Below are 20,765 nucleotides of genomic sequence, written 5' to 3' on the forward strand. Positions count from 1 at the left end.
CCAGCCACTTTGTCTCCCTGTTTAAATAGGTCAGTCTTAGGGCGGAGCAGGGAGTTTCCTTGATTATACTCAAAGGGTTCTGATTATGAGCTCCTGGCTGACCCTTATAGGGGTAGTACACGCCTTCACTCTGGCTGTGTATAAATACAGCACCATGAGAATTCAGTTGTCTCTGGGGTGGACCAGCCCAATTGACTCACACGTAGCAAATACATTGTTAGCAGGAAATGAGGCTAGGGGAGAGCTCTGCCTTTATAAAAACATCCACTGGTTTTGTAACCTTGGTGCAGAGCAAACAAGACCTCCACTTTATGTAAGGGTCTCATCAAATAATATCTCACCCAGTTAATTACTCGGCCGTCAAAAAATCAGTTGCAGTTTTCTAGGCCCGTTGCTTTTCTTCTGGATATGAGGTGACAAAAACTGAGCAGCAAAAGCAGGAAAACACCTTGAGCTCAATGCTTTCCCTCTGTCAGTCTTCACCACTTACCCTAGTCATCCATCTGATGTAGGTTTCTCAGGGAGAAAGCAGAGCAAAGCATAGGACAGGTACTTGAAATCTGCATTAATTTTTAAGTGAGAAGTTGCTAGTGCTGAAGGCATAAATGGGTCATGTAGTTCCTTCTTACAAATAAAATACTTGGCAGGTTTCCCTGTCTGCAGTGTGGTGTGCTGAATTCTAATGAAAATTACCCACAACTACAAAGCTCACAGCCAGCTCGGAATGCTGCAATATAGATAGTGCTGCAATGCAAATTTCTGGGCTGTTGACAGACCATTTGATTTGTTTGCGGCAAAGTTACTGAGAGCAGATCTCTAGGCTGTTTAAAACAATATGTTTATTTTTGAAACATTCTTCATCAAGCAGCTCCAATGAGAGGCTCTGTCTCCCATCCAATTCTACAGAGAGCCTGTTGGCATGGAAATTTAAATACATTCTTCTAAAAATTAACAGACACAATTTAAAAAAAGAAATCCCACAAGGACACAACCCAGAGTTTTCTAAGTAAAAAAAGCCTAGAATAGGAATTGAAGAAACGTATTGTAACATATGCAAGCACAAATGGGGACTTTGTCCTGAAAACTGCTGAGCGTTCTTGCTCCTATTGATTTTAAGTGTTATGGCTTCACAGGCTGTGTGGTCCAATGGCTATTCTTAGCTCTGTCACTTATCTGCGGTGTGACTTTTGCCAGCCACATCACTCTCTTTGCTTCTATTTCCCTTCGCTTTCTTTGTCTGGCTTGTCTACTGAGACTATAACTCTTTAGAGCAAGGAATCTCTCCTACTCTGAGTCTGTACAGAGCCTTGCACAATGGGGTCCTGAGCTCAGCTTGGGGCCTCTAGATAGTAGATAATAGTAACGAGCACCTTGCCAGATCAGGCCGTAAGGCTCTGACAGGACTGACACACCAAGATAGTGTTGCCTGGCTCAAAGTTGCCAAGACTACAATACATAACAAAATACTGCTGAGCCAGACCTTAGCTGGCATAATGTGGTGTAGTTACAGTCATAGTAATGTAGCATTTTTCGCTCATAGATCTCAAAGGGCTTTACAAAGGAGGTCAGTATCATTATCACCATTTTACAGCAGGGGAAACTGAGGCATGGAGCTGTGAAATGATGTGTCAAAGACCACCCAGCAGGCCAGGGGCAGATCTGGGAATAACACTCAGGTCTCTTGAGTTCCAGGCCAATGCGCTGCCTGGTCCATCTAAGCATGTGCACCATCCCTCATCCCCATAGTATCTGGGTGTCTTCTAGTAGCACATTAAGCCATGTGACTTACCTCTGTCATGTGTGGTTTGTTCTCAACTTCTCCCCAGGGGAGTCGAGTGTGCTTCGGAGGGTTTGGGTTTGTTTTAATGTACACTCTGCTATGTGTTTATGTGCAAAGAAGGCAGGTTGGAGAAGTGTGCCTTGGACTGACAGAGTTCGTTCCACAGGAAGGGAAGGGAAAATTCCTTTCCTTAGGGGGGCCACTAAGCCACATTATCTTTCATTGACTTCGTTGCGATATACTGACAAACAGAAGTTGAGCATTGGCCCCTTTGCTGAGAGCGACTGACCAGATAAAATTACTTCAAATTATTCCTCATTTTTCCTTTTTTTAAAACCATCAATTAACACAGGCTGGGGTGATGTTTTGCCAACAGTCGGAGTCATCCGATACCATGGCTCTGGGGGTCATGTTCTCAAGATGTCAGCACTTTCATGAGTGAAAACTCAAGGAGATGTAAACTGCTCCTCAGACTAAATCAAGCTCACATATGTTTATTTCACACATGAAAGCAGTCAGGATCACTAACCCTTCCTCCCCACCCATTAATCCTCTACATTTGTTCTTGTTGCTGGCCAGCTCTGATTGGTGCCTGAGTTCATTTGAACTACTCTAGGACAATTTTCCAAAGGTCTAAAGTTAGTCTGTACAGGTTGGTTATTTTTGTTTAAATGGGAGAAAAAATTATCAGGTTCCCTCTTCTCCCTTCGTCCTGAATGGCCTCTGCAGACCCCCACCGTTGGAATCTCCTACCCCCTCATGCCTCTCAGCCATGCCTTTGTCTCTGCCTCTACTCTCTGCAATGCCAAGTTAGAGCTTGACTGCACTACACATTTAACTTGACATAAGGAAGCTTAGGTTCAACCTAACACACTGCAATGCGCCTCCCACCAGTTTAACTCTCCAGCTACGCCGACATCATAAAACCACCTTGACGAGAGGCGTAGCACTTAGGGCAACATACTTAGAGTGATGCAGTGTCAGCGTAGACCAGGGATTCTCAAACTGGGGGTCGGGACCCCTCAGGGGGTCACAAGGTTATTACATGGGGGGGGTCGCGAGCTGTCAGCCTCCACTCCAAACCCTGCTTTGCCTCCAGCATTTATAATGGTGTTACATATATTAAAAAGGGTTTTTAATTTATAAGGGGGGTCATACTCAGAAGCTTGCTATGTGAAAGGGGTCACCAGTACAAAAGTTTGAGAACCACTGGCATAGACACTGCTGCGTTGCATATGTCTCCTTCAGTGGCCTCCAGGAGGTGTCCCACAATGCCCTCCTTGACCGCTCTGCTCATTGTTTTTAACTCCGTTGCCCTGCAGCCAGGTACACAGGCATGCGTCTCTCCCCTTTTAAAGCCCCAGGAAGTTTTGAAATGGCTCTTCTTGTTTGCTCAATGTGGACAGCTCACATCGCATCTTCCCAGCTGAGCATGCCGGCTCCACGCAGCAAACACGCTCCTGCCTGGAGTACACGGGAGGTGGTGGAGCTGCTGGGTCTGTGAGGAGAGGAGGCTCTGCAGACACAGCTCTGCTCCAGCTGCAGGAACTTGCTCGGGGCATGGAGGAGAAAGGCTGTGATAGGGACATGCAGCAGTGCCGTGTAAAAATCAAAACAGCTGCGGCAGGCATAGCGGAAGGCAAGGGAGACAAACAGTCACCAATTTACACCGGCAGAGAATTTGGCCCCATGTATTTTCAATACAGTTGATTTGAACAAAGATTAGGAATATTAAATATTTTGTTACAAAATGGTACTTATAAAACTCTAGGGCAATTTTCTGTTTGCTGCTTATCTGACTCATGGCTACTTGGGGCCAGAATAAAGATTTACAACAAATATTTTGGGGTCAAATTCCAATGACTTCAGTGCCTTTCCATCAAAGGTGAAGTTGGTCCTTTGTATTTAAGATGCTTGAAATCTCTATGAACTTCAAAGGTATTTATAACATTCAATTGATCACAACGAAGTGTGATTTTTTTTTTTTTTTACAATTATTGTATTGTTTCCATTATCCAGTTTAGAGCCCCTAAACAAGAGCAGGGTCCTATTGGTGTTTGGCAGACACATAGGAAGAGACACAAGTCCTTGCCCATTCTTGGTAAGACATACAAAGAGCGAGGGGCACAGAAGTATTATTACTCCTGTTCTACAGAGGGGGTACTGAGCTGCAGACAGATTAAGAGACCTGCCCAAGTCATAGAGAAGTTCTGTAGGAGAACTAGGACTTTAACCCACATCTCCTGCATTCCCGGCAAATGACCTGACTACAGTAATACTAATACCTAGCTCTTAGAGAGCACTTTTCATCCAGAGATCTCAAAGCACTTTACAATGGAGGTCAGTTTCATCATCCCCATTTTACACATAGGGAAACTGAGGCACTGAGATGGGAAGCAACTTACCCAGAGGCCAACGGCAGAGGGAGGAATAAAACCCAGGTCTCCAGTCAAGTGTTCTATCCACTAGACCACACTGCCTCCCATACAAGGCTAGTCTTCTTCTCAGGTAGTCTTCCTCTCTAGGATACGCTAGTCCCCTAATCATTTTATCTTATGTTTATAGCGTGTCTTTCCATCAGACAGTTCTCAAACTGCAAATAGAGGGATCATCTATAGAAAAATGCAGCAGCCACTGGGGTGAAACAGAGCGGCCATTTGGAATGAGCAACATGACTGAACAGATTTTAGACGAAAAAAGGAACCATTTTTTCTAACTGCAACCACAGGGAAATATAGACAGAATGTAATTAGCCACCTTGGAATTTATCCAAGACACTGAGGTAGCAACCCTACTCTTGACTCAAGTGCAGTTCGAGGTTTAATGACCAAGGGCAGAATGAACTTCTCATCTCTTCCTTGCCAGATGCCATTATCCATGTTGATCAATTTCACTGCTGTGATCAATAGAAAAATATAGGGCTGCTTTTCCTCTCCCATCAGTTTCACACTCGATTGGAGTTGTTGCTGGTTTACACTGATGTAAATGGGAGGAGAATCTGGCCCATAGAGTAACAAAGTGTTTTCTAAAATAAAGACAGAGAGGTGCTGACATTTCCAGTGTCTTCTGGTCTCCCCGGAAGAAGCTCACGCTGGGAAATGATACTGTATCAGCTCCTGTTTTATTCCCAGCCTGGTTTGCAGTTGCAGAACAGATACAGCACAACAACAGTCGTTTTACATTATTCATTCTGTGCCGTGCTGTGACGTCGGCTGCTAATCCCCTCGAATCCAGCACTTCTTTGAAGAGCTGCATTAACAAAACCTTGCTTTGGTATTTCCAGCTCAGGCCTTGCTGGAGTGTGGCCCACCTCACACAGGCAGTGTGCAGAGCTCAATGCATTTTCAGCCTGTGATTAAAAAAGAGGTCAGGGCAACACGGGCAGAGAGAGCGAATCTCCTCTCGTCCCTGAGGAAAGCGGTGTCTTCGGGTCAGGGTGGAGTTTGACTGTTGAGGGGATGACAGGGCTGGTGTGTCACCGTGCTCGCTTCTCAACTGCCTGCTTCCCACAGAGGCTGTGTCTAGGCGAATGATCGTACTGTCTGGGATTGTTAGGCGGTCATGCTACATGATGCCATAGAATTTACATGTGTCAGGACAAACCAGGAGTGCCTCTTTGGGGGTGGGCGAAGCTTCAGTATGGGGTGTGTCCCTGAATTCAGAGACAGGACCGCTAATGCTACGCTAATTGAAATCAGTGATACAGCTGCCGTTGGCTTTAATGGGTGCCAGTTCAGGCACATGGTAGTGTCTCTCTGTGAGGTGGGGAGGTCCACCTCTATCCCCTGTGGTCTGGAAATGCTCCCCTCTGGTGTCTGAGGTCAGAGCAGACTCTTTGGAGGCTTACTTGAATGGCAGTGAACATCTGAACCTCTGCTCCTCACAGAACCTGACTCAGACAGTCAGCCAGAGCCAACTAATGTTGGCTGTATCTGTGTCTAACACTCATCAAGAGAGCTTTGCTCTCACAGAAACCACAGGACTTCGGTCTGTGGCCTTTAGGTCTTGTCTACTCTGAGGCTGCTCCATTTTACATTGAGAGCCATACAGGGCTCTGCAGGGCCCCAGAATGCAGGGAGCACAAGTTATATTTGTGTCCCCGCCACTGTCCCTACCTCAAGTGCAGAAATGGAGTAACTGAAAATCTGGCTGCTAATGCTGCTATCCAGGCCAGCCTGTCCAAAAGGGATGGGGAGTGGATGGGGCCAAGGCTGGCATGCCCCATATGCTCCCCAGACGTGTGGGCACAGTGAGCCACATTCCACACACTGTTGTGCTAGTGTCAATGTGGCATAACCTTGCTGACGTTAGTGGAGTTGTTCTGGATTCACGTCAGTAGAGACCAGAGCTGTGCTTCCTGTACATTGGGCCTGATTCTGATTCCTCATCCACTGGTGTAAATCAGGAACAATTTCAATGTAAAACGGGTGGAGGTAATATTATAATCAGGCCCAGTGCCTCAGGGATCTCCCACAACTTCCAGCACAGGCCTGAGGCTTAAAGGCACAGCAGAGCCATACGTCCTTGTAGGCAAAGATGTATTTTAATACTGATTAGTTCTGAGAGGGTTTTTTAATGTTGCCATAGATCATATCTGCAATGTGTCTAGTGCACTGCTAGCAGTTTAACAGTAAAAGACAGCACGTGAATTAAATACACCTTTCAGTACCGCCCATGCAGTCCTATTCCAGTTGGTGTCAAATTTAGCCTTATATCTTCCTTCTTTTCTTAAAGGAGTGGTGGAAGTCTAGCTTCATCTTCTCAGTCTTTCCCACACTGAGCTGGGCAGAAGAACAGCAAAGGCATTTCAGGATGTAAAAATACACCACTGGGACGTCTCCTGAAGGGAGAATCGTTTCACTGAGGAATGATTTAAACAGCTGTAGTTTACCTCAGCTGCATATTCTCTCTGCTTTCAAAGCTGCAAAGTAAAATATGCCCTCCACCAAAGGCACTGTTCATTGCAAAAATACAATCCTGTTATACAGTACAGTATGCATCTTCGCAGCCATTAAGCGGTTACTTGACACAGCTAGAGCTGGTTGGGAAATGGGGATTTTTCCCTACAGAAATTTTTGAAGAACACGGGGGGAAAAAAGGTTTTTTTTGAAGTTTTCTGAGGAAAATTTTGACTCCAGCAAAAAATGGAAAACCTAAATGTTCTAGCTGAAAATCAAAACAGTTCACTTGAAACCTGCAATTGTTGGGCCAAAACCCAAAGTTGTTTGATTCGGAAATGCCACCCTGGTTCTTCCTGTGAGGTTGTAGTTTGGGTGCCTCAGGCCCCCATTCTCCATGATAGGCCGCCAGACTTCCTAGTCATTCATCTCCCATGATGCACCACAGTCTTACCTCTTTGTGATGTGGGTGGTGCCCCCTGCGAGACCCATGGCATGGTCCTTCATGGAAGATAAAGTCCAGTGGGGAGTGAAGCCCTATAAAAGAGAATAGGGGCATGAGGCAGTCAAACTGCAACTTCATGAGGTGCTGTGGTGACATTTGGGTCTTTGTTCTTTCGATAAAAACTTTCCCATGGAACGCAGACATTGCTGGTGAAGAATTTTATTTACTCAAAACCCCAGTTTTCCCACTGAAAAACAGTTTCAATGGAATTTTTTGACCAGCTCTGCACACAACCCATGTTATTCAGACATCTAAGCAAACCAGAAGACATTACCTGCATGATATGTAAGCAGATTGCAAGAAAATGATCGTTTGTCACTAAAATTTGTTTTTATTATTTCCCTGAAGCAGCAGAAGCAGCTTCCCTTCCATGTAGTCCTTAGCAGAAATAGAACAGATTTGGATGGTTAATCAGAGAGAGGTCTCCTCTTTTAACACATTCCAAAGAAGTGTCAGGCAAGACCTTGTGCAGGGCTGCAGCTTGTTCCACAAGAGAAAGGTCAAAGCTGGGAACGTACCTCACCCCAAAACGTATGGGTTTGGAATTGCCAATCTAATATTGGCCCTAAAATGTTTCATACATTGATGGTTCATAGGCACCTCACTGGCTTGCTTTGGCTTCGACATAATAGACAATGAGACATATTACCTTACAAATCAGACCGAAGTTTGCTCACCTCGTTCCTTACAAGGGAACAGTGGGAGTTTGTTTAGACAGAAATCTTTCTCTTCCTTTGACTTTTCTCTTCGCTTCTGGTATTAACCTTTCCCATGTCTGTAAGATTTGCCGACACTCTGAGTCAACAGTATCTGTGTACATCATGCAGTGCGGTTCTTTGATCTGTATTTAAGTGGCTCATATGTATCCCGGCAATTTTTAATGCTTGCAACTTACAAGGTCCATGTTATGATGTGCAAGTGCTTTGACATAATCAGCTGATTATATAGTGATTCCCACCCCCGTATGATACATAAGATTCATTTTTAGCCAAGGGAGTATTAATGAGGCTATTAATATCAATGGAGGTAGGAGATATTGTGCCTTTTAGAGTGGCAATATGGGCTGGAGCTTGGGCTCTAAAGCCCACCCCTCTCCCTCTGCTTCAAAGCCCCAGCTGCGACTTCACAGGGCTGTGTATGCAGCTATTTTTAAAGTGCTGGCACAGGGGTGGCCAACCTGTGGCTCCGGAGCCACATGCGCCTCTTCAGGAGTTAACATGCGGCTCCTTGTATAGGCACCGACTCCGGGGCTGGAGCTACAGGTGCCAACTTTCCAATGTGCCGGGGGGTTCTCACTGCTCAACCCCTGAGCCTGCCACAGGCCCTGCCCCCACTCCACCCCTTTCCGCCCCCTCCTCTGAGCCTGCCATGTCCTTGTCCCCCACCCCCATCCCCCGAGCCTCCTGCACATCACAAAACTGCTGATTGGGAGGTGCGGGGAGGGAGGGAGAGGTACTGATCGGCGGGGCTAGCGCTGGGAGCAGGGGCGGGGGGAGCTAATGGGTGGCTGCTGATGTATTACTGTGGTTCTTGGCAATGTACATTGGTAAATTCTGGCCCCTTCTCCGGCTCAGGTTGGCCACCCCTGTGCTAGCATGAGCCCGGCTGGCCCAAGTCTGTCGATCCGGGCTGGGAGGATCATTTCAAAATGCCGTGTAGACATACCCTGTAGGCCCGTGTCTCCTGTTACTGACAGTTTTATACCAGTGTAACGTCATTGACTTCAGAGCGCTGGGACGGAATTTGTTCTCATATAAGTGAGAGGGGAATTGAGCAGCTCAGTTCTGACTTTTCTTTATTGAAATTGGCTAATTTGTCACATTAACGCAAAAGAACAGAGTAGAAAACAACCTGAGAATAATGCAGAACAAATGTTCTGCTTAAAGTACCTGTCCTGAAGGCAGGTAAACCATAACATCTCTAGTCCAGTAGCCCTTATCTGTAGCTTTCCCTTAACATGTATTCAGAAGTCTTTCTGAAGGCTTGGTGGTTTGTCTTAATTGAGAATATTTGCACCAAGCATTAGTTGAGTGCAGTTAGAATGTAATCCTGCAAGATGCAAAAGGGGCTCTCAAAATTTCAGTGGTGGTCGAGAACACTCATTGTCTCCCAGGATGAGCTCAGCACTTTGCAGGGTTGGGCCCTTCAGTGGCAAGTGATTAATAATGTGCTCTCTTGTTTAGGCCACTAGATTGAACGTAAACCAATGGCAGTGCAGAGAACTAAAGCAGGAAGTGATATAAGGCAATGAAGCCAATGACTCTTTTCCTTAAAGGAAACCAGACTTCTTCATTTGTTTTATTAACAGCGCTTTGAGGCCCCCGCTGCGCTTTGGTCCCCATTCTCTTAGGCGCTGTAGAAATGTAGTAAGAGCTTACAGTCTAAACAGGCATATGTATTGTGTTTGTCATTCGTGGCAGTACACCATTGTGCAGCATTAGTAGATTATGCCCTCATCTGCTTGACTATTATAATTGGCTTCTCGGTGGCTTCCCCAATTTCCAGGTCTTCAGCCTGTAGCCTGTATAGAGTACTGCTGCCCAATTTCTCACATATCATCAATGACAAACATTTTAAAACGGATCACCAAGATGTGACATTTCGGAAGAAACCGTTTTCTGGTCACGACCACTGATTTGGCTGATTTAGGGGGAATTTTTGCCAACCATGACATTAAGAGATGTATCATACTAAACATAACAGCCTCTCTGTGTTGGTTTAGTAATGTTTCATCATATATGGCATACGGCTCTCCAGCTCCACAGTACCTTAGGGCTTGCGCTGTTAAACCCTTCCTCACACAACTAATCCTACACGTAAGTAAGGGTTTGCAGATTCCAGCCTTTAGTGACCTTTCACCTGAGATCTCTTCGAATCAGGTCACCTCACAGAAGAACCCTGTCATGAGGCTCTGGGATCAGCTCTTTCTGTGCCCTCAGACCTACTCAAATCATTGTGCTTTTCAGTTCATGCGGAGAGTATGTTAATTTTCTGTTTGGCTTCTTATCCTCTACATCTTGTTCTCTCCCATCCTCCTTCTTTCTTTCCAGCTCTCTGACTAACCACCAGCCTCAACTACTGCGTTTTTATTCTAATCTAATTACATTTTATTTTAGAGACAGGGATGTTTTCACCTCTAGGCTTGGCAAGGGTCAGCAAATGTGGCTTGATTTCTGTGGGCAGGCTGTAAGTACAGTCTGAGAAGAGCAGCAATTCATTACATTTTATGTTGCTGGTTTATTTCCTGATATTCTAATTTGATCTAGGAGACAGGAATATACAGTAGAGCCTGCAAATGTGATTTAAAATAAAGGTTTAAGGCTGAATTACATGCACAGTTGCTAATTTCATACAAATTAACTTTTCTGCACATGCTTTTATAGTCTCTATAGACTGAATATGCTGTCTGAAGGACCATCTAGTCTTTCATGGTTTTCTGCCAAGCATCAAAAATACTTCATGATATATGGCCAGAAACAGGATCTTATTAGTGTCAATACAGCAAATCCAAGTAGGTTTTTAAAAAGAAATGTTTTGTTCACGTTTGCATGTTGCTGTTTTCTACACCCAGAAATCGTAGTCAAATGCAAACTACATTTTTGTGCTATCAGGGCTTAATCCAAAACACACTCAAGTTAATAGGAACCTTTCCACTGACTCCAGGGGATTTTGGATCAAGTCTTGGATGAAAAACAATTATATTATCTCTCCTGCAAATACGGGTGCCTGACACTTCCCATTATAAGACTCCAGTTTTAGTTGCTTACAATTTTTCCAAACTTTAACCATTTGGGCTGAAAGTACCAATGCTGGGTGTCTGCCTCAGACTGAATGTATATATTTAGTTGCAAGTTTCAGTACAGACAGTTCAACCCTTTAGAGGATGAAATTTGGGGAAAATGTGTTGTTTTACTCATCACAGAACACTCTCCTACAGATTCTGGACTTGAACCGAGGCGTTCCAGCTCTCTCCTTTCCTCTGCTGTCTGCAAATAGCTGTAAAGCCCACCCAGAAAATTGTGTGCCCCATCTCCCTTCTGGAGATGGGTCCACCTGGGAAGATAACAGCCTACTGCTGCTACTATTTACTCTGTTCAAGTGGCAGAGGTTTGTGCTGTGAATCTAAAGCTCTAAACCCTGCTGATAACTCATGTGGAGGTGCCACATGATGGAATTTTTCTCCCCCCCCCCATTTTTCTTTTAAGATTAGGAAATTACATCCAAAATAAGCTATGTTAAAAGAATGTTAAAGTTGCAAAGTCAGGCACTCCGACTTCATCTGGTCTGCTTGTGCGTGTGCATCATGATAGTCTTTGTACATGATCATATACTATTTTTTCAAGGGCTACCTTACTTGTGGCATTTCCTAACTTTTGAGCATTTGACTTTGCAACCTTAATGCTCTTTTGACATAGGTTTGCTGGATGTACTACTGTAGAAAGTGACAGTGTTTTAGACCCTGAGATTGAAAACACGTGTTAACGTGATTTACTTTACTCACGTGCCATGGATGTCAATGGAACTGCTCACATGCTTAATTGGCTGTTTTTCTAAAGATCTGCTCTAGGAAGTATTTTGGGGGGAAGTTCTATGGTCTGTGGTATGTATACACAAGGTCAGACTAGATGATCGCAATGGTCCTTTCTGGCCTTGGAATCTATGATGTTTGTAATTGAGCACGTGTAAATGTTTGCTGGGTTAGGTCATAAGTGATCATGGTAAATGACGTAGCTGAAACTGCACTGGCAATCAAGCACTAAAATAATGTCTTGCTATAGCGGTTGAAAGTAACCATTGTCATGTATGTCAGTGTGAAGTTCACTGGGATTAGTCTTGTTGAGGAACTGCTCACAGTTATGAGTTAGTGGACAGTTTGTCCAAAAATATATTCAACACGCAGGTGAAGTGTTAAGTTTATCCATAGAGCCAGTTCCCTTAGTTGTTTTGGGCTGATCCTTTTAAGTATCCAGGAGAATTTGCTCTTTTCAAGGGAGGCTGTCATATAAGGGGAGGTGTCCACAAAGATAAACATGTGGCCTATGCCATGAAAATGTCAGAGAATCCCTGACCTAGCACCTTTCATAGTCCTCAATGGTGTTTCCCCATCCGACTTCAGATTTTCCTCCAGCTGCTTCCCCCAAATACTTTACTTCCTGTGGCCACTGCTCCCCTACACTGCTCATTGTAAAATGTCTCACTTCTGCAGTTGAAACACCTCATTTCTTCTTCTCCCCCCAAGAGTTCACCAGAGCTTTTAATCTTTCTACCACAACCTGAAGTAGGGATGATGAAAGAGAAGAATATGTGGAGGACTAAGGCCATGCCTGCAACTGACCAGGCTGGCATGGCCACTGGTCCTTAAACATTACTGAAGGAGCATTACTTGGAAAGGAAAAGCAGACTTTTATGATGGTCAATGATCAACATTTCTAAACTCTTAACAGGCCTGATCCTTTGGCATGCTGGACACCCCCTATTCCTCCTGAGTTCAGAGGGCCTGATTCTATGATACAAGTACCATGCTGAACCAGGACCTAAGCATGTGCTTAACTTTAAGTAGGTGTGTAGTGCTGTTGACTCCTATGGGTCTACCCAAATGCATGTGGTTGGGCATATTCTTAAGTACCTTGAAAAGAAGAACAGGAGTACTTGTGGCACCTTAGAGACTAACAAATTTATTAGAGCATAAGCTTTCGTGGACTACAGCCCACTTCTTCGGATGCATAAGTATAAGTATGCATCCGAAGAAGTGGGCTGTAGTCCACGAAAGCTTATGCTCTAATAAATTTGTTAGTCTCTAAGGTGCCACAAGTACTCCTGTTCTTCTTTTTGTGGATACAGACTAACACGGCTGCTACTCTGAAACCTGTCATTAAGTACCTTGTTGAGCCAGGGCCATATTGACCACCTGCAGTGCACCATCAGCTCCCACTGAAGACTGTAGTGGATGGTGCTTTGGGAAGGACTCAGTGCCTTGCAAGGCAAGGCCCCCGTTGCCATAGGCTGTCAGCGGGAAAGATCCCTGGTGCCTGTGCTTCACAAAGGCTTTTACAGTTCTATGGTACACGGCTTGTGCTCGCCTATTAGCTTCCAAACAAGCTGGTCCCATGTCTCTTCTGGAAAGGCAACAAAATGCCACCAAAGCCAGCAGTCACATGACACACACCTACCCCCATGGGCAGAGATAGCATCCAGCGTGTATACTTCAGCTGTCGCTGACACACACAATTCCCCTCGTTACGAATGCTCAATTCTTCCCTTCTAGCCAAAGAGCTTAAAAAGAGGGAAAAGAGGAAAAAATAACCACACAGACCCAAAAAGACTTTGAACTATCAAATGAGCTACAGGGCCCCCTCCAAAGCCTGTCTAAATCCGTGGGGACGCAGCTCTGCATGCGGAACTGTCTAAGGAATATCTATATGGTCTGTAGCTGCAGAAAATAATAAAAAGTTCTGTGACAAATATGAAGTGCCTGTGTCTTTAAGCAGGTGCAATGCAGCTCATTGTCCTAGTAATTCACATTAATTATGGCACATTTGGTTTTGGTTTGTGTGAATGATTCCACCTTATCCCCGAATGCTCTCTTGAAGCTGGGCACCCTAACCCTGGGGTTACCCTCCCACTTCTCCTCCCAGACCCCTAAATTCTCCACTACAGACTCTCTTGTCTCAATAATAATCCTCCCCTTCCCCCACCCAGTGGGGCCAATTTGTTACAGAAACCTAGAACAAATAATCCATTAAAAGAGTCCCAAATCATAGCCCGCCTATCACCCTCCTTCCCAGTGCAGATAGTCCCTAAATTCCCACAGCATCTAGTCCTTTGACATAGCACATACTACACACCAGCATCTTCCACCACATCCAGGCTCTGCTTCAGTCCTCTCCCATCTTCTGCCAGGACAGGTACCCCAGCCCTTTTAGCTGGAGTGCACCCGCTCTTCCCAGCCTCTCAGCTGGCAGTTCATCCTCACCAGGGATGTGTTCATCACTCCCCCTGTTCCATGAGCCTCTCATATCCCAGACAGGCCAACAGGTAGGCCCTACCACTGCTCCCTGGTCTTCAGCCCTCTGGGTCCAGTGTCAAGCATCAAGATATCAGCAGCTAGCTGCTCCACTCCTGCCCCGTCTTCGGCCCTTTCCAGCCTTTGGAGTTGGTGCTCCAGCTAGGATGTCAGCAGGCAACTCCCTCTGCTGTTTCCCTGCCTTTAGCCCGCTATCTAAACCCCTCCCCTGCTTTTAGTCTTTTCTGGCTCTCAGCTCCAGCTTGGAAGTCAGTCTTCTCCCCCAGGAACCTCCTACAGCTTCCTTCAAAGACTTCCTGCAGCATTGAGTCCCCCTGATCATTTATAGCCCCAGGTGCTACCCTGCCTTCTTAACTGGCCAAACTACGAGCACCTGCTTTGGCACAGGGAAGTTGGACCTTCCTTATTCAGAGGGGTCAGCTACCTAGTGACAGCATCAAAAGATACATCACATTTTGTGCATGAAAATTGAGAGTCTTAATTTTGTCTTCGAAAGCTTATGCTCTTGATTGTTTTTTTAATTGTTACCTTTTCCCTGTCTAAATAATAATAATTAAAAGCAAATATTTTGACCAAGAGGTGTGATCAATTCTCCATCATTCAGAGTCTTTAAAGTAAGACTGGATATTTTTTTTCCCACACTTATGCTCTACTTCAACCATAAATGGTGGGGTTTGATGCAAGTATCGCCGAGTAAAATTCGCTGGAACTGTGTTATGCAGGAGGTCAGACTAGAAGATTGTAACTGGGGATTAAAATAGCTGAAGCTATGTAATGCTAATGAGTGTCAAAGTTCCAAAGGCTTCAAGGTCTGGTTCAGAGAAGCCTACATAATTCATACAAAGCTCATTCAGCGTTCTCCTCACTTTTCTGACTGAAGAAATCACGCAAGATATCTCATGGAAATTGACTTTCTCATGAGATAACCTCTTCGGAATTTCCCCCTGGTCAGAGATCCCCCAAGATTAGCCTCTGTTATGGTAATTTGGTATTTCTGTTTCCTTCTGAGAGTAGGAAGTGGCCATGATGTATGACGGCCTCCATCTTGGCCTACACACTGGGGACCGGATCAATGATCTCCAGGGCTAAAAGCACAAGCTGCTACAGCTTGCACTAACAAGCCAAGTCTCTGTAACTGGGGGCTGTCCCAACTCATATCCTCCAGGGTTCAATACAGAGGGGGACCTGTAATATGCGGGTTACAAATGACACGTTATTTTAGATGTCAGACGTGCTTCTACAGAGCTCAACAAATGTTTGGTTAAATCTGAGTTTTGGGTCAAGATTTCAGATGATGAAGCTGGGCAGCTGGACAACCCAGTCATCTATGGAACCCATCTGGTGGGCCCCATACCGGCCCCATACAAACTCTGTCTGGCTGCTTACTCAGCTAACATTCCCCCTATATGTCCCTTTGTAGGGCCTTGTACTGACCTCCCCACCAGGGGTGAATTTCAGCTGAGGTAGGAGTCAGGCTCTACGTGAAGATTTACCTTTAGGGATTAGTGACTGGAGTGTGTATCTCAGTGTTTACATGTGTGTCACAGATTCCAAGGCCAGAAGGAACCACTGTGATCATCTGGTCCAGCCTCCTTCATAACACAGGCCAATGAACGTCTCCAAAATAATTCCTGTTTGAACTACCGCAGATATTTTAGAAAAAACAGTCAATCTTGATTTTAAAATTGCCTGTGATGGAGAATCCATCATTTGGGTAAGTTATTATTACTCTCACTGTTAAATATTTACACCTTATTTCCAGACTGATTTTGTTTAGATAAGTGGTTTTCAACCTGTGGTCTGCTGATCTTTGGGGGTCCACAGACTATGTCTAAGATTTCCAAAGGGGTCTGCACTTCTATTTGAAAATTTTTAGGGGTCCACAAAAGAAAACAGGTTGAAAACCACAGGTCTAGATTCAACTTCCAGCCGTTGGATCTCGTTATACTTTTATTTGGTAGGCTGAAGTGCCCATTGTTAAATATTTGTTCCCCATGTAAGTACTTACAGAGTGTGAGCAAGTCATCCCTTAACCATCTCTTTGTTAAGATAAATAGATTGAGCTCCTTGAGTCTACCACTATAAGGCATGTTTTTCAATCCTTTAATCACTTGGGTGGCTCTTCTCCTAACCCTTCCAGTTTATCAACATCCTCTTGAATTGTGGGCACCAGAGCTGGATACACTATTCCAGCAGTGCTTGCACCAGTGCCAAATGCAGAGGTAAAATTACCTCTCTACTTCTGTTTGAGATTCCTTTGTTTATGCATCCAAGGATCGCAATAAGTCCTTTTGGCCACAGTGTTGCACTGGGAGTTCATGGTCAGCTTTTTATCCATCATGAACTCTTCAGAGTCACTGCTTTCCAAGACAGAGCCCCGCCAGCATGTAAGTATGGCCTGCATTCTTTGTTCCTTTGCCCATATTAAAACACACATGGTTTGCTTGCATCCAGCTTAGCAAGCAATCCAGTTCGCACTGCATGAGTGACCTGTCCTCTTCATTATTTACCACTCTGCCAATTTTTGCATCATCTGCAAACGTTATCAGTGATGCTTTTATGTTTTGACAATTTGCTCACTTATTTAGAAGGGTGTTAATAACATCAGAACATGGGGCCAGATCTTCATGGGGTATAAATCATGTGAATGTGGATTTAGGACTCTCAATGTAGACACCCATTCTGGGATATCTAAGCCCACGGTTTTGCATATTTCCCTGAGTCTGACATAGCTCTTTAATTTTAGCATAGTCTGATCCATAATAATATTTGCCAGAAGTTTACCCTTTAGCGAGAGAAAGTGGGGGAAATTATTTGCACAAATGGAATGATAACAGATACTAAAAATAAATAACTGCAAGAACAAACACAGCCAGGCATTTACTTTCTTATATGTTTTGACAGAGGTCCATCTAGGCATGTGAATGAATTGTTCACTCATGTAGAGCTAACAATAATTGGACTCCCCATAAGAAAAATACCTGGAAAATATATGCCAAACCTATTTTTAACCATATTCATTGTCAGTAAATATTTACCTGTATTTAGTCCTTTGTTAAAGGCATTCCTCCCAGGCGATACAAATTTTACAGTTACTAGCTATATTAATAACATGAGGCCTGATCCTCCGCTGGTATCAATCAATAACATTCCATTGACTTCAGTGAAGCTAGACTGGTTTATACCAGCTGGGGATCTGGCACATGTATTCTATTTTCTACCCCAGAACAGGGAGACATTTTCATCTCCGCATTCAGCTAGCTCCCCCAGACCAGGTCATTTCAAACAATAATCACATCACAGTTTGCTCGGTGTGAACCGCTTTTGTTCGGAATATTTCCCTGTCGCTTTAATTAGCATCCCAAATGGAAATCTTGTCTTGCCAGCCCTTACATACCATTGATTTGCAAAGAGCCCCTGGACCGCATCCCTGGCTCCCTTTTCACACGTGGGTGGAAAATAACAAGGTATCACTGACACACAGGCCGACGAATGGATAATGGAAGCATAGATTCCGAGGTCTATAATTTTTAATAATTTTTAAACTAGCTACAAAATGTCAATCACGTCACAAACTGACAGGAGACAGAAAGAATTTCATATTACATGCGGCAATGATATTTATCTCACAGTTGATCTAGATTTCAATCATGTAGGTTATTTTTTATTATTATTTTTCATTAAGTCAGCTACTAAACATCTCAGCGATTTGGTGCGCATAGCCCTAGGTAAGCAACAGAGAACTGTACTGATAACAAACCACACGAGGATAGCGACTAGTAAGATAAAGCCTTATAAAAATTACATCTCTTTGCATCGATTCCTATGGTAGTCGTTTCCTCCAAAAGATAAGTCTTCAAAAGCAACAGACAAACCCAATATATTACACCTGGTTCTTTTTGCCTTTGACATAGTTTCAGCCAAAGGTTCAGTTTTACTGGCAATGATGAAATGGTGAGTGCCCAATCCATCTTTTTTTCCATAATTAAAAAAAATTGATCATGGTTAAAAACTGTATATATATCAACAAGAAAAAAGTGGCACTACTGCATACTTGCTGGTATAACACAGTCCCAATACCGAGCATGCTTTTGTTGTCATTTGTTGATGTGCTACTGCCATGGGGAAAAGTCTTGTTTAAGTAGGAGTCTAGAAGTCTAGTTATTTCTCATGCATAAATGCATAAATCACATCACTTTTTAGTGCAATGCTTGTTATAGTTATATAATTCCACATTGTCTTATCATGAAATCATAACAGATGACAGCAATGGAGAACAGAAGACAGTAAGTTTAAGTGATACCCAAAGACAGGAGTATGGCAGTAGCTCTGTGGAATGTCACAGTTTTACAAGAACAATACTGTATATTTAAAGGTTAACAGCACAGATAGCATTCCAACATTGTTGTCATTCAGCAAACATCATAAAAGAAAAAGAAAAAGAAAGCAACCCAAAAGAGAGAGAAACAAACAAAAAAAACCCAACCAAACAATCCCCCCAAAACTTCAAAGTGAGCTACAGCCATCAAATCAGCATTATGTACAACCTTTGGAAAGAAAGATATCTAGAAAAAAATAATTACAAGTATCATTTTTGGAAAGCTGACAAACTACACAGGACAACATTTACAAGGGGGGCTGATATGTGCATGTGTGCAAACCTAGTAGGTAAATACCATGAGAAAAGCATGAAGAGACTGCCATCCGGGACAGTGCGAAGAGGGAAATGCACTACATGGCATTTAACCACTGCCCAGCATCTTTGTTGCACGTTGGTTGGCTTCATCAATCCTGGTTTTGTTGGAGTCAGCCTAGGGGAAAGGAAGGAAAGAAACAACTGATTACATAACAGAGAGAGAACATCTGCTTTGCTAAATATGTAGTAGAGTATTTCACCTATCGGGGCCCTCTCTGCTACCTACCTCTCTGCTTCCTGATCCTGGCCAACTCAGGAAGGGGAAGCTCAGAAATACCATGAAATTGGCTGTTCTTGTGTTTTTGGGGCCCAACAGGAAGACAGACTAGATTGTAGATTGGGTCCCTTTTGACCTTAAACTGTGTGATTCTGCGACTAATAGAAATCACCTGTTTGCATGGAATTCCCACCCGAATTTGCAAGCCCAAGAGGTCCAGGTAAACTTTGAGTAAGCATCTCACATTTCAGTTTTTTCTCTGAGCTTCCAAATGCTAGGCCACCTCCCTAGTGGGTGTGAACTGGTATAGCACCATTGAAGTTAATGCTAGGAATCTGACCCAGTTTGAAATTCATCCATCAACAGTTGTAACAGATGTGCTGTTTTTACTGACATGAGGCTGCGTTCATCTTTGATATTATATAAGCATGTGGGATGTCACGGATCTGGGCTCTGCCCTGGCTGCATGATTATCTAAAACTTGTCCAGGCTGCCTAACACTTTTGTTTTTGTTGCATTGGCAAAGCAGCAGAGAACCCATCAGGACAGAGAGCTAGATTGTCCTTTCATATAAAGCCGTTGAGAAGAGACAAGTTTCTTTTGAAAATATATCAGACTGAATCCTCAGGCCAGAGCAGCATTTGCTGCACCTGTGGTGGGAAGGGAAGAGGAGGTATTATGCCACCCTTTCACCCTTCCCACAAGATCCACTGGCACTGGTGCAAATTAGAGCAGCCTCAAGGCTACTCTAATTTTCATCAGCAGATAATAGCACAAAGGGGAATTCAGAGAGACCAAGGATCTGGCCCATCAGTTCCACCGCATGCTCTGGTGTCAGATGTATACAAGGACTTACAATGCTCCCAATCCTTTACTCCTCACATGTGGTTGCACCTCAAAATCCCAATGAAGTTAATGGGAATGTCAGGCAGGATTAGGTCCACAAAAAAAAAGCAAAAAGATAAGATTTCTGGAGCCTCCTCGGACACCGGTTCTAAAAGACACACTCAGCGCACTCCCTGCAACCCTTTGTAGAGGGGTCTAGGTGGAAGGAAAGAGTCCAGGAATACAGGTTTCACCATCTTGGAGCTCCCTGGAATACCATTATAAGAACAGGATGGCAATTCCTTTTGAGAAATGTACATATCATTTGAAATAAGCAGACTGGATCTCATTGAACACAGCAGGTTAAATTCATCCTTCATATGACGTTATTGTCGTCCAGGGATGGAGCCTGCCCAGTAAATTGAAAATTAGACAACTCCCCTTTTTTTTGGCATGCAGACTCTTTTTTTGGATTGGATCCCCCTTTGACTGTGGCTTGTAGTAACTGCCCAGTCAGCTTTGGAGCTAAAAGAGCATTATCTAAACGGAAGTCGACCGGTTCAGCTGTATCCAAGTGGATGTTGCTAGGCCGACTGACAGCAGCTGAGGATCTAGTCCCAAATGATCTTCAGTGTCGACAGCCCAATGTATATAGATATGGGAAGCAGGGTTGCCAGCTGGGGCTGTGTGTATTCCTGGAGGTTTCATCGCATGACATAATCTTTCATTCAAGATTCATCTTTAATTCCTGGAGCCTCCAGGACAGTCCTGGAGGGCTGGCAACCCTCTGGGAAGGGTGAGAATGGCGTTACTGCTCTGT

The 20,765-nt window shown here is 44.1% G+C and overlaps 1 protein-coding gene across 2 annotated transcripts in view; it reads right to left on the reverse strand.

Annotated features, from left to right (window-relative positions):
• Positions 1-17,719: 17,719 nt before the first annotated feature.
• The window catches only part of SNAP25 (synaptosome associated protein 25), a 99,737-nt gene continuing 96,691 nt past the window's right edge, over positions 17,720-20,765 (reverse strand). For both annotated transcript variants that reach the window (XM_005287406.5, XM_005287407.5), the window contains exon 8: positions 17,720-19,018. In XM_005287406.5, coding sequence (XP_005287463.1) covers positions 18,950-19,018 — 69 coding nt within the window. In that variant the 3' untranslated portion in view covers positions 17,720-18,949. The remainder of the gene's footprint in view (positions 19,019-20,765) is intronic.

The sequence above is a fragment of the Chrysemys picta genome, chromosome 3 (assembly GCF_011386835.1).
Source record: "Chrysemys picta bellii isolate R12L10 chromosome 3, ASM1138683v2, whole genome shotgun sequence".
NCBI lineage: Eukaryota > Metazoa > Chordata > Testudines > Emydidae > Chrysemys > Chrysemys picta.